Source organism: Pezoporus flaviventris, unplaced genomic scaffold (genome assembly GCF_033815535.1).
Source record: "Pezoporus flaviventris isolate CSIRO_AGI_PZ_B2104156 unplaced genomic scaffold, CSIRO_AGI_Pfla_v1 ptg000022l, whole genome shotgun sequence".
Taxonomy (NCBI): Eukaryota; Metazoa; Chordata; class Aves; order Psittaciformes; family Psittacidae; genus Pezoporus; species Pezoporus flaviventris.
In genome coordinates this window covers 2,850,960-2,870,002 of record NW_026892570.1, presented here as the reverse complement: position 1 = coordinate 2,870,002, position 19,043 = coordinate 2,850,960, and the positions used below count along the sequence as shown (strand labels likewise).

Sequence of the window (19,043 nt, the reverse complement as noted above, 5' to 3'; positions counted from 1 at the left end):
AGTACATGCACTCTGGTGGACGAGAAGGGTGAGATATGGGATGTTTCCTCATGAACCTCATAGCCTGGATTTATACTCCTAAAAAGCCATCTAAAAGTCTGGCACACATTTTTCAGGCAGCTAGAAATATATACATTCAGGTTCTACACCTCTTCCAAGACTCCAGGGATTTTTCTTTCTCCTAGATACCGCAGTAAAATGGAATCACACCAAAGACACTGTTTGGCTGTGAATGTCCCTCTGATTCCTCCCAAACACAGAAAATGGAGAGTATTGTAAAGGAAAAATAGTGCACAAGACAGTACTAAATGAAGCAGGTTGAGCCTCCTGTATCACAGCTGCTTGGAGCTAAAGTGAAAATAATGTGCATTTACTCCAGTCTGGCCTTGGTTTGCTTCACTCAGTTCTCAGTTTTACATGGGAACAAAATGCATCTCCATTCAAAGGATCAATCACCCTTCACAGGATACACCAAGGAATGGAGAAGGAAAATGGTCATAGGAAAAAGGAAAGCTCCCACTCTTTGCATTTCTGAACACTACCTCTTACAGCACATTTCAACAGAAGAAACACCATATTTAAAAGGTTAAATGCACCTAAATTACAGCCGAAAAGCCCCATCAGTGACTTTACAGGTAAAAGTAAACAATTTTATTAAATGATACCATGTAATTATAAACTTAATTAGCATGAAATAAATTAGACATGAGCTTATATGGATACAATGTTTAGTTACTTATTCCCCTAACTGCCAGGTTAGGTTATTAGCAAGAAAGTAAGGGTTGTAAGGGGCAAGGTAAGTAAGGGAAGTAAGGTTCAAGTAAGTTCTTTTACTTGAAACTGTGTTCCTGCAACTGGAGCTGCTGGCACACAGTGTACTATAGATCCTATTTGAATCCTTATTGTCTGCTGCAACTGAGGCCCTGAGAAATTACCAAGCTGCTTGAACAGCAATGGAAATATCCTTCCTCGCTCTGTGAATGTGGACAAAGTCCCAGTCTCTTACCCAACCAAAGTAAAACACTCCCAGACATATTACTACCATGTAAATCTGTTAGGAACAGAACCAGAAAAGGAATGGGGCTATCGCTCAGTTATTTCTGTAGCGTTGCCAAAGTGTGCCTTCTGAATTTCTCTCTTTCTACAGAGAGAATTAAGAAAATGCATTAAATGCATTTGAAATAAGAGATATTTCTTTTGAAAGAAGGGAGATTGATGTTTACTTGGTGACAATTCCCCCTAACAGCACTCTTTTAAGAAATCCAAGCTCCTTGGATCTCCTTGCCTTTTCAGTCAATAAATAGCCAAGCCAATATGCCAGGCTCTTGTTTGGTCAGGCAAACTGAATGACTGCCTACCTTCAGGCTCCAGAAAACAAACAGGTCCCAGCCTGCAACAGTCACAGGTTAGGAGTCCCTGGAACCAGGCAAAACTTTGGTCACAATGCTGCCAGCACTGCCAGATACTCTCATTTGTGCTACTACCACTGCAGAAACAATCAGCAATAGAGCTTAGACCTGTTTTCCTTTCATGAGAAGGGGTTTCCGTCTCATCCCCACCTCCCCATCTTCCTCCTAGAAAATCAACTCAGACTTACTTAGAGCAAGGCTGCTGCAAAATAGAGCCTGAATGACTCCACCCCACCAGAGCAAACTTGTGTATTTAGATGGGGAACAGACACACAAGACATGAACAGTAATTAACAAGCCAAAAACACTTCAGTGTAAATGGGATGTGCAAGACTAGTTGCTTCCAGGCCCACATATTAAGCTAAAGACTTCAAAGACAAATAGGCTTGGGGCACATTTGTGTCAGTAAAAAAAAAGACCATAGCCCAGGCTTGAGCAAGGGCATATCTTCTTTTTTATCCACAACTATTTAATCTATATTAAATTAAGGTACCATTTTGGGCTAAGATAAATAGCTCTTTCCCAGACAATGTCCCAGTATAGTTCAAAGGAGAGCATGACTCAGGAACTATTTACAATACACAGTATGTATGAGGTCAACTTATTTGAGGATGAAAGAGTTTTAAACATATGGAGACAATCAATGCCTGTCCCTAAGGGTCATAGAACACATCCTGACCCCATTTTCTTTGGTAGCATATTGGTAGCCTCAAACACTTCTGTGCTTTGCCTCAAAAGTGAGTGAAATTATACGGTACACGCAAACCACACACTGTGCCCACTCTCCAGGGGGACCACATAACAGATAACACAGAATTGAATTATTTCTGATATTAGAATGAAAGAGGTGACTCTAATGTGAAACTCATACTGATATTGCAACTGGTTAAATTCCTTTGCAAATAATTGTACTAATTTTGTTAATGTAGGACACAAACCCGTGGTATTTGGCTGCTTCTAATTATTTTGGCTTTGTGCCATGAATCAATATTGATAGAACAGAAAGCAATTTTTGACATTCTGCCTGAAAAAAAGTATTAAAAGGTTCTTGAGAGTTCTTGTAATTTTACTCTTGTTTGGACTGGAAAATAAGACAATGATTGAAAAGAAGTCAGTAAATTAAAACAAAACAAAACAAAACAAAGCAAAAAAAACCACCAACGAAACCCAAAACAGAACACACATACACCCCCCCCCAAAAAAAAACAACCAACAAAATGAACAAACTAACCCCCACACACACATAACAAACAAATAAAAAAAAAATTCATCTGAAGACACCAGTCTGAACATGATATTTGGGACTTTTCCCTAGATATACAGCTGTGTTTGCTTATACCAGATGGATTCTTACCAACTGCTTCACAATGTATTTGTAACGAGCAAAGCAAGACAGCAAGTTATATTCTCACACTGTTGTTTAGTCCATCCCAATTTATCATATATTTCAATAGAATAAAATCCCTTTCAAGTCCTGTTCAAAGCCCTGACATTTACACAAAAAGAATTTCCCACATTATTAGGGGAACCTAACATGCATCATCAATTATTCACAATTTGGACTGCATATATATTTTTTGACCAAAAATTTATGTATACATGAACATAATAGGATAGATACATTCCCAAAATATAACTGAAAACAAATTTAGTGTTTCACAATGACATCTGTTCTAAGAATAAATAATTCTGCAAATTCACCAGGCATATTTAAAAACCACACAGTCTTTGCTCTTTATAGGTTAGGAGTCTAAATTGCTGTATCATCTCACCTTCATTGTCGCAGTCTTGCAATGAAAGCCATATTTGATCTACCAGACCAACTCCTTTTACTTCATCATGAACTGGAATGGAATGCATTACCATTAATGCAATTGTAAAGCGTTTGTTTTGCAACTGCCAATTCTACTCTTTTTTGCATATCTATATTTCTTCACCAATTGTTTTATTTTCCACCCTACTCTGCAGGAGAGAAAGCATCCATTGTGATACTCCTAGATTGTTCCCAGTTCACATTTTTCACAGTTTAAAAGTCTATACCATGAGGAGGGCTGTCACTATTAACTGGTATTTTTAGGACTGGACTTTACCACACACAGCTTATACATGTGGTTTGGACCTACAGAAATATGCACAGCTTAAAGATTTTATGAAAAAATCATAATATCATGCTTTACGATAAGCAGTAAGAAAATATTCTTCAGTCACTGGCCAAGTTCTTCTTAGTGCATATCCTTGGTCTGCAAAGATGAACTTAATGTACAGATAACCCCCACTGAAGTCAAGGGTCACTACTTAGTCACACTGCATAAAGCACTTTTTTGCTCAGAGTTTATGTTTTTTTTTGTCTGGAGCTTTTGCTGCTGCTGGGGATCATATACAGCCAAAAAAAACCCAATTCATTAACAGCCAGTTCATCACTTCATTGTATTAAAGAATCCTCAGAAGACTTAACATCAAAATAGCTTGTTCAGCACCTGGGCCTGTTCCTTATTCCCAGGAATATGTTGTGCCAGAGACCCTGGTGTTCGCTTGCTGCTTCCTGTAAGACGGGAGGTACCAGTGTAGCAAAACAACAGGTTTCCACAACTCCTGAACTAATCCAAGGTATTTCAGCATGAGGCTTCACAATGAACATAAACAAAATATCTGCAAATTCAAGCCTCTCTGTCCTGAGTTTTCACATATGAGTGCTAAGTATTCTTTGCAACATAAAAAAATGAACTCACATGCAAAGGCAATGGATCTGTGGTCAGCGGACCTAGACATACATTACAAATTCAATGTCTGAAACTAAACATATAAAAGCAAGTGACAGCCAAATAGCAGGACTCAAACATAGTGGGATGGCTCCTATGACTGGAGTGTTGGAATGGAAGGTTACAGGGTCTTTAGAAAAGACAGGCCTGGCAGGTGGGGAGGGGGAGTTGCCCTTTATGTTAGGGATAGGCTGGAGAGTATGGAACTCTGTCTGGGGACAGGTGAGCAGTCCACAGAGATTTTGTGGGACAGGGTTAAAGGGAATATAGCTATGGGAGACATTACCATGGGGATCTGTTACAGACCGCCTGATCAAGGAGAACCTGCGGATGAAGCACTCCATAGACAGATAGGAAAAGCCCCACGCTCACAGGCCCTTGTCCTCATGGGGGACTTCAACCACCCTGACATCTGTTGGAAGGACAGTACGGCCCGGCACAAGCAATCCAGGAGGTTCCTTGATTGTGTGGAAGACAACTTCCTTCTGCAAGTAATAGAGGAGCCGACAAGGAGACGTGCCATGCTTGACCTTGTGCTCATCAACAGGGAAGGGTTCGTTGGAAATGTGACTCTCTAGGGCAGCCTTGGATGCAGCAATCACGAGATGCTCGAATTTGAGATCCTCAGGACAGTGAGAAGAGCGTGCAGCAAGCTCACTGCCCTGGACTTCAAAAGAGCAGACTTTGGCCTCTTCAGGAACCTGCTTTGGAAGGTTCCATGGGATACAGCCCTAGAGGGCAGAGGGGCACAAGACTGTTGGTTGATATTCAAGGATCACCTGCTACAGGCTCAGGAGTGTTGCATCCCAACCAGAAGGAAGTGCAGCAGGAGGCCCAGGAGACCTCCTTGGATGGATAAGGAGCTCCTGAGGAAAATTCAAAGGAAAAAAGAGGCTTATAATAAGTGGAAGCAAGGACAGGTGGCATGGGAAGTGTACAGGGATGTTATCCGGGAAGCTAGGGACCAGGGCAGAAAAGCTAAGGCCCAGTTAGAATTAAACTTAGCTAGAGGTATTAAAGATAACAGGAAGGGATTCTACAAGTACATAGCAAATAAAAACCAGACTAGGGAGAATGTAGGCCCCCTCAGGAAGCTCTCAGGAGAACTGGCTGCACAGGATTTGGAGAAGGCTGAGGTTCTGAATGACTTCTTTGCCTCGGTCTTCACTGGCAAAAGCTCTGACCAAACCACCCAAGTCTTGGAAGGCAGACATAGGGACTGTGAGAATGAAGACCTTGGGCCCACTGTAGGAGAGGATCTGGTTCGAGAAAATCTTAAAAATCTGAATGTGCATGGGTCCTGATGAGATCCACCCATGGGTCCTGAAGGAGCTGGCAAATTGAGTTGCTAAGCAGCTGGCCATCATATTTGAGAAATCATGGCAGTCAGGTGAAGTTCCTGACAACTGGAAAAAGGGAAATATAACCCCCATTTTCAAGAAGGGGAAAATGGATGACCCAGGGAATTACAGACCAGTCAGTCTCACCTCTGTGCCTGGCAAAATCTTGGAGCAGAACCTCCTGGATGGCATGCTAAGGCACATGAAAATCAACAAGGTGCTTGGTGACAGCCAGCATGGCTTCACTAAGGGGAAATCCTGCCTGACCAATTTGGTGGCCTTCTATGAGGGGGCTACAGAACTGATGGACAGGGGTAGAGCAGTTGACGTCATCTACCTGGACTTGTGTAAAGCATTCGACACTGTCCCACACGACATCCTTGTCTCTAAATTGGAGAGACATCAATTTGATAGAAGGACCACTCGGTGGATAAAGAACTGGCTGGATGGCTGCACACAAAGAGTTGTGGGCAATGGCTCAATGTACAGCTGGAGACCAGTAACAAGTGGTGTTCCTCAGGGATCGGTGTTGGGACCGGTCTTGTTTAACATCTTCGTCACTGACATGGACAGTGGGATTGAGTGTGCCCTCAGCAAGTTTGCCGATGACACCAAGCTGTGTGGTTCGGTTGATACCCTGGAGGGAAGGAATGCCATCCAGAGGGAACTTGACACGCTTGTGAGGTGGGCTGATGCCAACCTCATGAAGTTTAACCATGCCAAGTGCAAGGTCCTACACCTGGGTCGGAGCAATCCCAGGCACAGCTACAGGTTGGGCAGAGAAGAGATTCAGAGCAGCCCTGCCGAGAAGGACTTGGGGGTGTTGGTTGATGAGAAAATGAACATGAGCCGGCAGTGTGCACTTTCAGCCCAGAAAGCCAACCGTATTCTGACTGCATCAAAAGGAGCGTGACCAGCAGGTCAAAGGAGGTGATCCTGCCCCTCTACTCTGCTCTCGTGAGAACTTACTTGGAGTATTGTGTGCAGTTCTGGTGTCCTCAACATAAAAAGGACATGGAACTGTTGGAACAAGTCCAGAGGAGGGCCACGAGGATGATCAGGGGACTGGAGCACCTCCCATATGAAGACAGGCTGAGGAAGTTGGGGCTGTTCATCCTGGAGAAGAGAAGGCTGTGTGGAGACCTCATAGCAGCCTTCCAGTATGTGAAGGGGGCCTATAGGGATGCTGGGGAGGGACTCTTCATTAGAGACTGTAGTGATAGGACTGGGGAGGGACTCTTCATTAGAGACTGTAGTGATAGGACAAGGGGTAATGGGTTAAAACTTAAACAGGGGAAGTTTAGGTTGGATATAAGAAGGAAATTCTTTCCTGTTAGGGTGGTGAGGCACTGGAACAGGTTGCCCAAGGAGGCTGTGAATGCTCCATCCCTGGCAGTGTTCAAGACCACGTTGGACGAGGCCTTGGGTGATATGACTTAGCGTAAGGTGTCCCTGCCCACGGCACGGGGGTTGGAAGTAGATGATCTTAAGGTCCTTTCCAACCTTAATTATTCTATGATTCTATGATTCTATAAATTAGCTATTTAAACTATACTGCTTGAAAATTTGCGTAGCTGCATATTTATATACATGTATATACAAATTCCCACCAACTTATTTCACATGAGTCACTAAACAGTTTTTTCATTGGAAATCTTATTAACATTAAGATACTGGTGCCACACAAAAAAGCAATAGAAATGGATTTTCTGTTGCTAACTGTTTATGAATAGCAAAAAACCCAATAGAATATATATAAAACTGGTTTGAGACATATTAAATATGATGTCAGTAGCATGAGCAAATTGAACTGGGGATATTCTTTGACTGACTAGTGATTACAACCCACAGGAAATTTGAATCCATTGTGCTCAACAAGCATGATGAACTGTTTTCATAATATTCTACAATAAAGCTAACCTCCAGGAGTTTGCTCCTGAAATTATTTTGATAACTCCATATCTTTTCATGTCTTTACCCTACCCAGATTTTCCTAAAATGCAGGATAGGGAAGAGATGATGCCCTAAATTTTATTTGTTATTTTTAAGCCAACATAAAAATTATATTGGACCAACTTTGTTAGCTCCTACAAATACATCCAGCTCATTCTGTTCAAGTTAACTGATCTTAAATGTCACTTTTAAACTGTAGAATTTAAATTTCAAAAAGCAGACCCTGTTCAGCAATATGATGTCTAGATGCATGTAAGTAGGTATAGGCAGCCTCGCTTGCCTCTTGGTAAAGCATCAAACCTGTATTTTATCAGGCTCTTCTGGAAGAAAGAAAAAAAGGTAAAATGCTTCACTGAGAGAATACTCTTACAGGATTAAACAAAAGATATTAAGGCAGTAAGATATTCTGCATTTTTGAGTGACTGAATATGATATTTCTCAAAACAGGAAAGCTATTTTACAGGGACATTAAAGGGACATTGCTTCCTTTCCTGCAATTAAAATACTGAATCTGGTACTCCCCTTAGAATTTATAATATAACTTCAGGAAGTGAGATTAGTTATTGAGTACGTAACAAGTTTACTTAGCCTTCACTGAACTGATTTCTAAATAAAGGCAGAAAATGTACCAAAAATGTACCAAAAAAAATACACAAAACCCCTATAAATATTTCTTTAAATATACCTTTCACTTACAGTACTGGAAAACAAATTGCCAAAACGTATTAAGAAGTATCATTGTCCATGCAGTGGAAATATCCTTTCCCTCCTGAAGTCAGAAACTTTACTTTCTCAAACTCAACTCTGTTTTACAGATCTTGCAAAATCAGGTATCTGAGACATGCTGTACCACTGTTTCACAGCTTTCCTGTCCATATTACAACCACAGGAATACTTGAGATAGGGAGGGAAAAGCCCCTGTCATAACTGACAGAAAACCATTCACGAGCACAGCACCCCTGTTCTTGGATCAGGGCAGAGTCCTCTCCTGTAATAATATGGCTTTCTGTCCAACACTGACTATGCTAAGAGCTACTGATTACAACCCCGATTAAACAAGTAATTAAATCCTCCAAAACATTGCTATGGTTGGGCAAGGGTTTTGAGAAGGACAGAGACCAAACAGCAGTTACGACCTTGAAAGAAAAGTATTGATCGAATTTTGCCTTCTGAAACAAAGGATGGGAAACTGAAACCAACTATCCTGAATCATTAATGAGCTCCCATAGCACACTCCTAACTCCAGGTTTTTACATATCCAAGTAATTTCTTTAGGCTTCCACAATACCAGCACATTGCAAACTACTCATGAAAAAGAACTGCAGATTCAGTCAAGACAACATGAAGTGCCTCTAGGCAACAACTCAAAGGTGTCACTTCTTGTGTACTTCAGACTATGTAAAAGAGAACATCTGTTATATGTATGTTTAAATATACATATGCATGTGTGTGTTTACACATATTACATTCATTACTGTGAGCAACTAGAAGATGCTATTGCTTGCCCATGCCACCACCAAGTACCCACTGATAAAGAATATGATTTTCCATTCTGTGGCTCTTTCCTAGGACTGACAGCTCGTTGAGCATACTTTCTATTAGGAATATCCATTTGGACCTAAAAAAAGGAGAATTCCGGTGGAGTTCTTTTTTTGGATTTGGGTTTGGGGCTTTTTTTTTGATTGTTTGTTTATTTGTGGGTTTTTTTTTTATGTTTGGGGTTTTAAAAAAAAAATAAAAGCTCTTCATAGAATGGAATGAAATAAAATTATGTGAAGTTATAATTTTGTGGCAGGAAAAATCCAACTAACTGCTGTTTTGTATTGATTAGCACTTAGTTCTAATAAGTGGAGATTAGGAAGCCAGCCATTGGATGAGACATAGGAAGGTGTTATGATAATTTTCTCCTTATTCATCTTACATTTCACTATATCCTCCTGTTTAGTGAGTTTTCTCTCCTCAATACATTCTTCAGTTTTTCTTGTAAAGTCTCCTTTCCTACAAATTGTTTCCAATAGCTGCTAGTAGTTGGAGCTATTAGTATTCACAACTGCAATTTGTTGCAACTGTTACTGGAGTACATGGAAAGCCTCCTTCATTGGTCTTGGCTCATCCAGCAAATTATTCTCTAAATATTAATGTATTTCTTCAGTGAAGTCATAATTTAGTTTATAGAACTGATTTCTGATTTCAAAATGCCTTTATTAGACAAAGCAACCATGTTAAAAGATTGGAGAATTATTAAGCTAAAATTTGTTTTAAATGTGATCAAACCAAAAGATTTTGAAGAAAACCACCCAAAAAGTGAAATGGGCGTTGACTATAGACATTTCCTCTCAAACAGATGCTGCTCAGCAAAGAAAAAAATATCAACAAGGTGCAAATACAAAAAAAAGAAAAAAAATATTCTGTTTATCATCCAACACAGGAAAGAATAATGCAACAACTTCAGTCTCCACTGGCACACAGCGGTGCACTGGCAGAAAATATAGGCTACATCTGCACAAAGGAGTACTCAGTGCTGTCAAAGACAGTGGGTTCAAATGTGTTGGAAGTTGGCTATTTTCAAAACATCCATGTGATTAAACTGCCTATTTAATTACCAGTATTTGTACTCCCTAAGGACTAGGAAACTTCCTCAGAAATACAAGGACAATATGGTCACATTGACAAAGACGAGAATCACTACTTCTGGAATCAAATTCAGGCACCTTCTATAGTACATAAAATATGATATAAAAAACCACTCAAGTAACAATGCTGTTTCTATTCTTAATGATTACTGAATTAACACCATTAAATAAAATGCTATTCATTATCTTACACAGAGTGTACTGGGGATTAAAAATTCCATACTGCAAATTCACACACAAATGGAAATATAACACTTCAGTTCACTATAGAAATATACATTTTTGTATGCTAGCAAAAAAACATCAAAACAAGATTAAAAGATCATAGGCAAAGAACAAGCAGGCTGGGCAATGATAAGGACATTCATTTAAGTAAGAGAGAAGAGATGAGCTGTGCGTTACAGTTGCAGTCTACATATGAATGACAGTGCGCAAACATTGTCATACAGGAAGAGAAGAATCATTCACAATGTTACAGTTCAGTTTTACATTTTCTCTTTACCATTGTGTGTTGCATAAGACACAGATAATGAACTATGAGGTGTTTCAGTGCTATGAACTGGACAATATCAGAATGCCATAACCACAGGTCTGTAAAACCTACGGATTACATCTTTCTTGTAAAAACAAATGTTCACTAGGGGACAGTCTGGGCTTTGCAAAATAATCTTTCCCATCCTCCTACCTTTTTTGGTCCTGTAGTGGTTACAGCACAAGAAACACATTTCTTGGTCCTGGCTGTCTGATTTTCAGTGTCACTGTTCTAGGCTTGCTTCATCCCAGGCTGAAGTTTAATATTTTAATATTATTATTATTATTATTGTTTTGTTTTTAAAAGGTGTGCTGGAATTCATGACCATGTGGACTCAGTGAGGGACAGCGCAAAAGGCAGCTGACTGCAGGACACTGTTATTACCTAAGGAGCAGGACATCTCTCAGAACAGAGGCATGGATTCCTTTCCCTGATCCCGTTACATTATTTTGAAACATACATACCTCTTAGTATGAAATTCCACACTAACAAACCAGCCCCACAACCTTACCATTCCACTGACTTCAAAAGCTTGATTTCTGGTTGGCAACAGTTAGAAAGGACAGAAAAGTCAATTTCCCAAGCTTTCATGCTGCTGTTACAGAGCCCAGAGCAGCTCCTGGCCCTGCCTGTGGTGACTAGACTAGATCTGGCAACCTTTGCAAGGTACCTGTCAAGGATGCGTTCCCAATAATGGCCTGACCTAGAACAAACTGTTGTTCTGGGACACATCATCTCACTTTATCAGTTTGTCAGAGCTGATAACCTCCACAGCTCTCAATCCTCCCCTCCCACTGCCTGTTCTCTGACTTTCATTGAGTAGGATTACCAACTCATTCCATTCTTCATTCACTTTCCCACTGATTTTTTGCTTCTCTCCATGACATCATGGAACACCCTTTCAAAGTCAGATTGAAACCTCCCCCAGAAGGATGAGAAATCACATTACCCCTGTTTTTGTCATTGCTCCAACTTAGAGAAGTTAGACCTACCTTCCTCATCATAACTAACTATTGCATCTTCAATCACACCTTCTCCACAACTTCGGCTTCCCATCTTAATCCCTTCCTGCTCTTCTCTTTCTACTCAGTACATAATTGGAAAGGGGTGTGGTTTTTGCCTTTTCAGCTTGCTTTTCCTTAGTTTTACAACCTTTTCTTTTTTCCCCATGTACTGGGTTCAGCTGTAACAGATATTTTTCCCCTTCTCAGTAGCTGGTGCAGTGCTGTGTTTTTGACTTTAGTCAGAGAAAAGTGCTGATAACACACCAGTGTTTCAGTTGTTGCTAAGTAATGCTTACTCCAATCAAGGACTTTTCAGTCTCTCATGCTCTGCCCATGAGGAGGGGCACAAGAAATCAGGAGGAAGCAGAGACAGGACACCTGACCCAAACTAATCAAAGCGGTATTCCATAGCACAGCATGTCACATGCAGTATATAAACTGGGGGGGAGTCAGGCAGAAGGGCAGATAGCTGCTCAGGTTGAGCTGGGTGTTTGGTTGGCAGGTGGTGAGCAATTGCATTGTGCATCACTTGTGTTTATTGTTTTTCCCCCCCTTCTCCCTTTTAGTTTAACATTCTCTGTCCTTGTTATTTCCCTTATCATTATTATGATCAGTGGTAGCAGTAGTGGTTTGTGTTATACCTTAGTTACTGGACTGTTCTTATCTCAACCCGTGGGAGTTACATTCTTTCAATTCTCCTCCCCATCCCTTGTCGGGGGGGGAGTTGTGAAGCGGGGGGGGGGGGGGGAAGTGAGTGAGTGGCTGTGTGGTTCTGAGTTAGCAGCTGGGCTTAAAGCACGATATGCCACCACTGTTTAAGAAATTCCCTACCTGCTTACCTGCTTATCTCTTCTAGTCTTCTTACTTAGACCCAAAGATCTGCTCTCCTATTTTCCCTTACTTCTTTTTCTCACCCCTCCCTTGTTCTCCTCTATCACTTCTCACTTAGTACAACTTCTCTCACAACAAAGGCAGGCTTTGGTCTTGCCTTAAAAAAAAAAAAAAAAAAAAAAATTACAACATCCGTTTCTCTAACTGTTACCTGTATTTCTCACTGAGCTCACTTAATGAAATGCAAGTTTACCAGGTCTTTTTCTTGGACTATCAGCCCTCTGGCTATGACTTCTCTGGTCTGCATCCAAGACTTTACTCAATGTCATCCTGACCCATGACTATATTTCCTATTACCTTTATATCCTACATAACATATCATTAGCCTTCTGTGCTTAGTTTTACATGACTCATGATTCAGAGATATTTGTTCTGTCCAAACTGCCACACTCTAATACTTCTTTACAAAATGATCCTTGAATTCTTTGCAGTCAGTTTCAGAAAGAAGAAAATAAATTACACTTTTCTTCACAAAGTAGCAGTCAAGGTGGTGCTACTATAAAAAATCTCTAGCCAACTGTACTACTGCTAAAGACAGACAAAAACCTACACTAAGAACTACAAAACCTTATTTTGAAGGGAAAGAAAACTGAATTTGTTCAGTCTGACTGCAGGAATCATGCAAGATCATACAAAATTCACTTCCCTTATTTTTCCAACTTTAAAATTATAGACCTATTTTGCATGACTAGCAATGTGTTTTAGTGAAATTAAACAGCAGAAATGTGTCAGAGCTACAATCATATTTCAAAAGGTGAATCATAGCAGCAAAGCTGTGAAATATTTTAAAAGTTGACATGCTTTTTTTTTCAAGTGGCTAACCTATGACTAGACTGGACAAATAAAAATATTCAACCACTATAAAGTTCTGTTAAACAAAGCAGAAAACTGTTTTGAGTCACATTTAAGAAGATACTTGTCTGCCTACAGCTGATGGTGTATATACCAAACCAGGAATGTGTAAGTATACATGGACACTTCAGTCTGTGTAAAAAGTATTCGTCAGTTGGACACTTCAGTCTGTGTAAAAAGTATTTGTCAGTTCAGGCTACAACCAGTACTCATATCTACCACTAGATAAGTTCAGTTTTCTCACTGGCATCAGCAAAATACTTCTTGCTGTACCTTTTATGCTTCCCACACACACCAACCAATGCAGTCAGATGTGTCTGAAATGCAGCTAAGGGAACCCTCTGAAATTTCAGTTCCTTAAACTCCCTCTTTTCATAACCTTTTTGTAGCTAAGACTCACCTAAGAGAATTGTTTCTGGTCCATATCTTGTAAAAAGCAAGTTCAGGAGAGACCTTACTAGCTGGGGCTCTTTCCTGTGACCTTTTTTTTTAAATCCTGTCACATTGGCTGGAAGCAGTATCCCAGCAAACATTGATATTTCATCCCCTATTTAAGAAGCTATGTAAGAACCACTCTACGATGCCTCCCTCATCCAGAGCTCAGTGTGTTACAGTGTGAAGGTTAATAGAGGAGTGAAGGGCCAAGATTAAGTTCCACCTATTCTTTGTGAGAATTTAGTTTCCCATGTTACTATAAAGACACTTTTCTAGATATACATGGAAGCTGGCACAGCCAACCGCAGGACCTCTGGCTACTGCACTTCCCAAAGAAATGCTAACTCCCATCGATTTGAGTGACTCCAATTCCTACCTACACTCATTTACTGGCAGGGTAGTATAAAGGGGCCATTGTGTAAAAGAAGTCAGGCTCGCTGACCTTTTTTTTTAAATAAAGGATGCCGTCAGCATACCAACATCTTTAGATATCAATGATCCATTTTATGCTGCCCACTTCCTCCTCTCCTTTCCAAAACCCTCCTACTTAGCAAGGACACTACCTCAGTTTTAAACATTAATGCAGCTCTTTGACAAGGTAACAGTAATGAACACTGAGTTCTGAAGTCAACACTGTAGCTGAGGTTCTTCTTTATTTCCTCACACTGAAGCAAGACAAACTGGTGACCAAATTGTTGAACTGAAAGAAAGCATTTCAGTTAAAGCATTTCCATAGCATTGCTCACCGTCTTGAATGCATTTTCAGGACTGTAGGAGAGGACAAAGACTATCAGTAGTCAGCTGCAATGCAATGAGTGGGAAAAAGATGGGATATCTAACTAGCTAACTCTGAAGTATCTAACTTAAATTCAAGTAAACTTGGGAGTTAGGACAGCTAGAATAGGCACTTGGGAAACTCTCAGAAGCTCTATGTCTTGTACGTAAAAAGCAAGTCATACATGACAGGAATTAATTTAATGCGCACAAAGTATGGGAGCTCAGCGCAAAGAGATCATTGTTCCAAGGCCATGGTGTACGTAACAGTTCACACATTCTTTTGTAGAAGTTGTGGCCAGTGAAAACAGTGCTCAGCTTTACATTTTATGCAATCAAAGCACATGTTTGTAAAATCATAGCTTTTACTTAGCAAAAATATCATCCTGGCTGCTGGGAGCAAGTCAAAATTTACAAAGTTATCATCACTGCAGCACCTAAGACTTAATTGCTAGGCAACATCATTGTGACTAATAGTGAATGTCTATTGTGGCATGAACACTTTTTGAAGTACATGGGTCACAGCCAATTGCATAAAGACTGCAAACGCACAGTAGGAATTCTCTTGGCACTCTTTGGCACCACAAGGGTACAACTATCAGCCCAGAGCTGCCAAAGGCAAAACCAGAGCTGGACTGCTGCTATAGAAGGAAGGTACAGGAAGGCAGAATAAGGCAATCTCATCCTTCTCCCAGGAATACCACCTCCTCACAGTTCAAATTTGGCACATCTGGGCCTGAACCATGCAACCGGACAGACATTTCCAGTCCCCGCAGGGGACTGTGACCTGAGCTCAGGAACTGTCCAAACACACCAAAGGGAAAAGCAGGGATTCCAAGCTTCTTTGTAGCCTCAGGATAGTATGGTCCAACAGCCTGGAAGCATAAGTGCTCCTCACTTTCTCTGTTGGTTTGCTACCACACTCCTCTTGTCTGTGCCATGTGGCTTGTAGCATATTCTGTGTGAAAGACCCAGGCACAGGCTGCCTTGCCAAGGAGTGAAAGGAAGAATGTTTCCTCTGGTTCTTCTGCACTCATGCTAGATCACCTGGTGAATTGGTGGATTGCACCCTATATCAGCTAAAAGAAATTCCAAACTATTCTTTTGTTAAAATAAAGCTATATGTACATATTTTAAACCTTTTTTTTTTTTTTTTGCCAGAGCAACAGGGTGCTTCAGAGGCAGACAGAAGGAAATTTTCCCTTGCCAGTCTTCTTTTGTGCAGCAGGCGTAGAATGCAACAGCCACGTTGGTCCAACCAAATTAAGATCTATCACCCTGCCTCTGACAAAGGTCAAAAGCATCTGCCAAAAGCATCTGCCTGAGGGATCATGCAAACACAAAGCAAGCACATAGTCACACTTACCCAGAATACTTTGCTGCTCAGATTTCATGTGTGAAAGGCAATGCTTTCATGCTGTGTTAACAACTGTACTGCTCAAACTCACAGCCTCTGAGCAGGGAACAGGCCTTGTGCCATTCACCTGGCTCACAACCCGAACCCACAAGGCACCTGAGGTTTACTGTGCCACCAGCAAGTTGCATGACTTCGGGTGGCAGCAGGAAAACCTGCATTACTGGAGCATGCACGGAGAGGCCTTTGTAAGAGCAGCTGCAATGCAGAAGCTTCAGGCATCATGAGAACCAGTTACAAAACCTGCTTAGCTGGCAAGCTGGCAGTCAGAAGCACAGAAGAGAAATTTAGCAGCAGGGACTATCTACTGCTCTCCAAAGTAACTGAGGGCTGTGAGAGCTCACAGGAAACCTCCAAGAGGATGTGAATGGGCAGAAATATTTAACTGGGTGGCAGCCACAAGCAGAATTTGACTGCTGGTTTTAACTTCATCCTTGAGCAACTAGAGTGTGAGAGACATTTAACAAATGAGCAACTGCAACAGAGACAGCTGAAGACCTAGAACATGGCTGTTCTTAGTATATAACCCCTGCATGCCTCAGCAAAAAGACAGATAATAGTGCAGCCCTTGAGGTAGTCGAAGGGAACATTACAATGGCAGTCTCCAAAAAAGTTACAGGACATCAAGAAATCCTGTTTCAGAAACTATTGTAGGAAAAGGAACATTTCTCTCCAATACATTTCTGCTGTTGCATATTCCTATGAATCACAGAAATGCAACTTCTTGAAAGTGCACAAATGTGGAATCCCTTCAGTAACAAATGTTCCAGCTGCAGCCACCAGCTCCTGTGCCTGAGAGCAGGTGAAGCAAAGGGTTAGTGTTATTCAATTCACTGCTTTTTAAGGGGAGTTTCTCTCCAAGTTTGAGAGACCGTCTTCTGACCAGGAACAAAGTTAAAACTTCTCCTGCTTTACAGGGCCATACAGGGTATGCCTGCTTGTTGGCGCTGGCCCTGTCAAATGTGGAGGCAAATCCATGAACACAGACACTCCTCAGAGGGGTTACAAATGAACTCCTCTGGGTTACAGACATCCTGGCAGATTATGTACTTGGGGAGGGGAAGGTGTGAAAAAAATATAAAAAAAGACCCATTCATTCCAATAAAACAATCTTATTTGAACTTTTGCCCAGAACTTAAATAAAACACTTAAAAAAAAAAGTGTTCCTTTTTTTCCAAAGCAGCTTGGCTACCTTTTGTCTCAATTTTTCTTAATTCCTGTGAACTTTTGTACTTCCTCAGTTCTTCCTAAGCATCAATAGCATTGCTACAACAATGGCTTTACAGCACTTCTTATCCTGAAAGAAGAAACACCATGAACCTGGCAAAAAAATCCAGAGGCTTTTTCCAAATATTCAGATCCAAGAAGTGTAATGCCATGAGACAGGACAAAGAAAACAATGGCATCTTAGGATGCATTAAAGGAAGCTGTGAAAAAAAAGTACTCCTGTGTGGTTTTGCAAAATCGGGCAAGAAGGAACAAGCAGTTTGCCTGATATGGGGAAAATTAAAATAAGCATCAGAAAATTCTAAAAATCATACTCGATTTCCAAGCAGTTTTGTTTGTGGAACTTTTTTAGATGCACACGTTTGTCTGGAGCATACTTAAACAAGTCTTCATTTTCTGTGATTCTGTTCATACTACTTTAAAAGACACAGCTCTGCTGCGGGAAGCAGAACAACAGCTATGAGGAGAGCTACAGCAGAGTGCTCTGTATCAGCTATGCCCTGAGCCCATGGTTAATCTTCCCATAATGAATGCTTTTAGATCAATGAAACAAAAAAAAAAAGGCACTCCAACTGTATTAAGATCTCAGCATCTGGTAACAGAATTGGTAAGTAGCTAATATGGCCAGGAATTTACAACCAGAAATTCATGAAACACAGTGATTGTATTATCTATTATTCAGGGCAAGCACAGGGTTTGTCTCAAATTCAGGGGGAGAAAAAAAAAAAAGTTAAAAAAAAGGAGCCATTAACAGGAATCAAATGGAATGAAACACATAAAATCCAACAAGTATTTTAAAAGAAGTGGAGCAAAGTCCTAAGCAGCAGATCCTTGTAATCTGCAGTGGTGCTATTCAACTGATATTCACATACCTGAGCCAAATAATTTCTCTGAAAAAGATGTGAAAAAGATGTCCCTGTACTGTAAATAGTATGCAGTCTCCTGTAACCTTTCAGCATTTCCCTGTCCTCACAATTAAGCTGGTATTCAAAAGCCACACAGCTCAGAAAGTGTCATCATCCACATGACACTTTCACTTACCCCTTTTATGCTCCTCTGTAGTGTGAGTCAACATGCCCAGAGACAAGACAAGAAGCAAGGGCACAAACTGAAATGAAGAAACTTTAAGTATAGGGCAAAAAAAACCAAAACAGCTGTACTGTAAAGGTGATTGAACACTGGCACACATTGCCCATCCTCAGAGATATTAAATCCTAGCAGGCCATAGCCCTGAGCAACCTGCAGTAGCTTGCCCTGCTTTAGGCAGGAGGTCAGACTAGACACCACAGCACCTGCCAGCCTCTGCTGTTCTCTAAAAGCTGGACCAGCCTTCAGGAGCAGCCTCTAACAGCACCTCTGCTGGCGACTGCTTCCATATTGGCCTTTTTCCTAAATGAAGGTCATAGAATCATAAAACCAGCTAGGTTGGAAAAGACCCATACAATGGATTTCACCTCTACCAGGGATACCATCTATTTATCTACTATTCATGTTCCCACCTATGGTGTTCAAGAACTGCTTTATTTTTAGCATCTTGTTTTCTAGCAGCATCTAGTTTTAGCATTTCCTCAAATGGTGATCACAGCCAAGCACTTTGCAGTAAATGCTGCTTAAAGCATTGGCAATTGGGTTCACACAAAAAAAAAAAAAAAAATAAAAAAAGAAGATAGATAGATACATAGACAGCTAGACAGCCAGACAGCCAGATGATAGATAAATGGAAAGATAGATGGACAGATAATGGATAGACAGCTAGACAGCCAGATAGATAGACAAACAGACGATAGATGATAGATGATAGATAGATAGATAGATAGATA

The 19,043-nt window shown here is 40.7% G+C and overlaps 1 protein-coding gene across 6 annotated transcripts in view; it reads right to left on the bottom strand.

Moving 5' to 3' along the window:
- The window catches only part of NTRK2 (neurotrophic receptor tyrosine kinase 2), a 217,519-nt gene that overhangs the window by 130,178 nt on the left and 68,298 nt on the right, over positions 1 to 19,043 (bottom strand). For 3 of the 6 annotated variants that reach the window (XM_061456280.1, XM_061456282.1, XM_061456283.1), the window contains exon 12: positions 3,182 to 3,253. The exons of the other annotated variants lie outside the window; for them this stretch is intronic. In XM_061456280.1, the coding sequence (XP_061312264.1) occupies positions 3,182 to 3,253 (72 nt within the window). The remainder of the gene's footprint in view (positions 1 to 3,181; positions 3,254 to 19,043) is intronic. 6 annotated transcript variants of the gene reach the window in all.